Source organism: Myotis brandtii, unplaced genomic scaffold (genome assembly GCF_000412655.1).
Source record: "Myotis brandtii unplaced genomic scaffold, ASM41265v1 scaffold3108, whole genome shotgun sequence".
Classification (NCBI taxonomy): Eukaryota; Metazoa; Chordata; class Mammalia; order Chiroptera; family Vespertilionidae; genus Myotis; species Myotis brandtii.
The window spans coordinates 1-2180 of record NW_005361907.1 but is presented as its reverse complement, the minus strand read 5'-3'; the positions used below and the strand labels follow the sequence as shown (position 1 = coordinate 2180).

Genomic DNA, 2180 nt, shown 5'->3' with positions numbered 1-2180 from the left:
CACAAATATTAACTAAATCTATTAATCTCATATTCTTTATGTCACAGACACTGAAGCTATACAGTAGGTGAAAATTCTTTGCATCCCAAATGGAGAAGAACTGCATATCAAACAGAGACAATAAAAAATACAGGGTTGAATGTAGAGCAGGGCCCCCTTCTCTGACCTCTTCTAGCACAGAAGCCACAGGATGTAACATATTACTACATATTACCAGTAACTATTCAAGATCCTCTTCGACTATAAACTCAAACCACACTCTAAGACTAACAACATATTCACCAATGCAATACTCAAGAGCCATGTGTGGGGAGTTGTGGTGAGATGACCACCACAGTAGGTCAAGGTTTCTCACAGGAAGAGGAATAGAAGCTGGGAGTCTGTGAGATCCTGAGGCTGGAAGAGGTTGCAGAGCCTGCCAGCATCTATTCATTGAGTCATGGGTGGAAGAGTTGTGACCATACTCACTCTGAGTCTAGTGCTCCCTCACTGTGCCCAAGATGCCTCCCATTGATTTTCTGTTGTTTATACACCCTCAGCTCAGGATTCTGCTGATGGACAGAAGCCTTGTAACACTCTTGATTAAGTAATTAACCTATAGGTGGAATGTATGTTAATAATTATGGGAATATGGAGAACTGTCCTTTCCCAAAGGAACAGCCAAGAGTCTGTCAAATTTATAGTTACTAGCTACAAAGTTCAGTAGAGTGGGTATCTTATTTGGAAAGGAAGCTATATAAAAGTTGATGTTGGCCTGATGTTTTCACAGCTGATAAATTCCCATTGTTGAAATGTTTCAGGTGCGGGCAAGATGGAAACCAACTTCGTCATCGCTCTGAATAGATCTGATGAGATGCTCCATGAGTCTACTGGCTACACTGTTCTGCAGATGATCTCATTGGTGATTCAAGGGATCACCTTTGTTCTCGGCATCCTGGGCAATGGGCCTGTGATCTGGGTGGCTGGATTCCGGATGGCACGCACAGTCACCACCTTGTGTTACCTGAACTTGGCCTTAGCTGATTTCTCTTTCCTGGCCACTCTACCATTCCTCATGGTGTCAAGTATCATGAAAGAACAATGGCCTTTTGGCTGGTTCCTATGCAAGTTAATTTACATTGTAGTGGACATTAACTTGTTTGGAAGTGTCTTCCTCATTGCTTTCATTGCTCTGGATCGCTGTATTTGTGTCCTGCACCCAATCTGGGCCCAGAACCACCGCACTGTAACTCTGGCTACAAAACTGATCATTGTACCCTGGATTCTTGCACTAGTTCTTACCTCGCAAATTTTCATCTTCCAGACTACAGTAAATGTCAGTGGGAATGTGTACTGTACTTTCAACTTTTCGCAGTGGGCTGACACCCCTCAAAAGTTGCTGAAGGTGATCTTCACCGTGCTGACAGCTAGAGGGGTCATCCGGTTTGTCATTGGCTTCACTATGCCAATGTCCATCGTCGCTATCTGCTACGGGCTCATTGCTGTCAAGCTCTCTAAAAAAGGTATGCTTATTTCCAGCCGTTCCTTACGGGTTCTCACTGCTGTTGTGGCTTCCTTCTTTGTTTGTTGGTTCCCCTTTCAACTGGTTGCCCTTCTGCACATAGTTTGGCTCAGAGAGATGTCACTTGGGAGTAAGTACAAAGTCCTTGGTATCCTCATTAACCCAGTGAGAGCCTTGGCCTTCTTCAACAGCTGCCTTAACCCAATGCTCTATGTCTTCATTGGCCAAGACTTCCGAAAGACACTGATCCACTCTCTGCCTGCCAGCCTGGAGAGGGCCCTGACCGAGGACTCAGCCCCAGCCAGTGATACAACAACCAAATCTGCTTCACCTCCTGCAGAGGCTGAGTTACAGGCAATGTGAGGAGGCAGGGGGACATTTTCAAGCTCTGCCTGTTCCTACCCTGATCCCGATTCCAGCTTCATATTACCTTGGGTCACAATGAGCCACTCATCATGACAACTACTTTGGTGCCCTCAGAATGGTCGGAAGAAATGGACTTATGGGTATTATTTCTGTCATTTTTGGCTTTGGCACCACAGCATATAACCTGGGGTTAGTGGAGGTGGTAAAGAGTACAAGGGTAGAGAAGAGAAAGAGTGATGGGGAATCTATAACGCTTAGATGAGAGAGTATATTAAGGGGACAACTTTGGTACTTCACCATTTAGTAAGATGTT

At 44.9% G+C, this 2180-nt stretch overlaps 1 protein-coding gene across 1 annotated transcript; it reads left to right on the top strand.

Moving 5' to 3' along the window:
- The first annotated feature begins 811 nt into the window (after positions 1 to 811).
- LOC102254002 (N-formyl peptide receptor 2) lies at positions 812 to 2159 on the top strand. The gene has a single exon (XM_005869958.2). It carries the CDS (start codon positions 812 to 814, stop codon positions 1862 to 1864), a length of 1053 nt encoding a protein of 350 aa, XP_005870020.1. The 3' UTR covers positions 1865 to 2159.
- Positions 2160 to 2180: the final 21 nt, after the last annotated feature.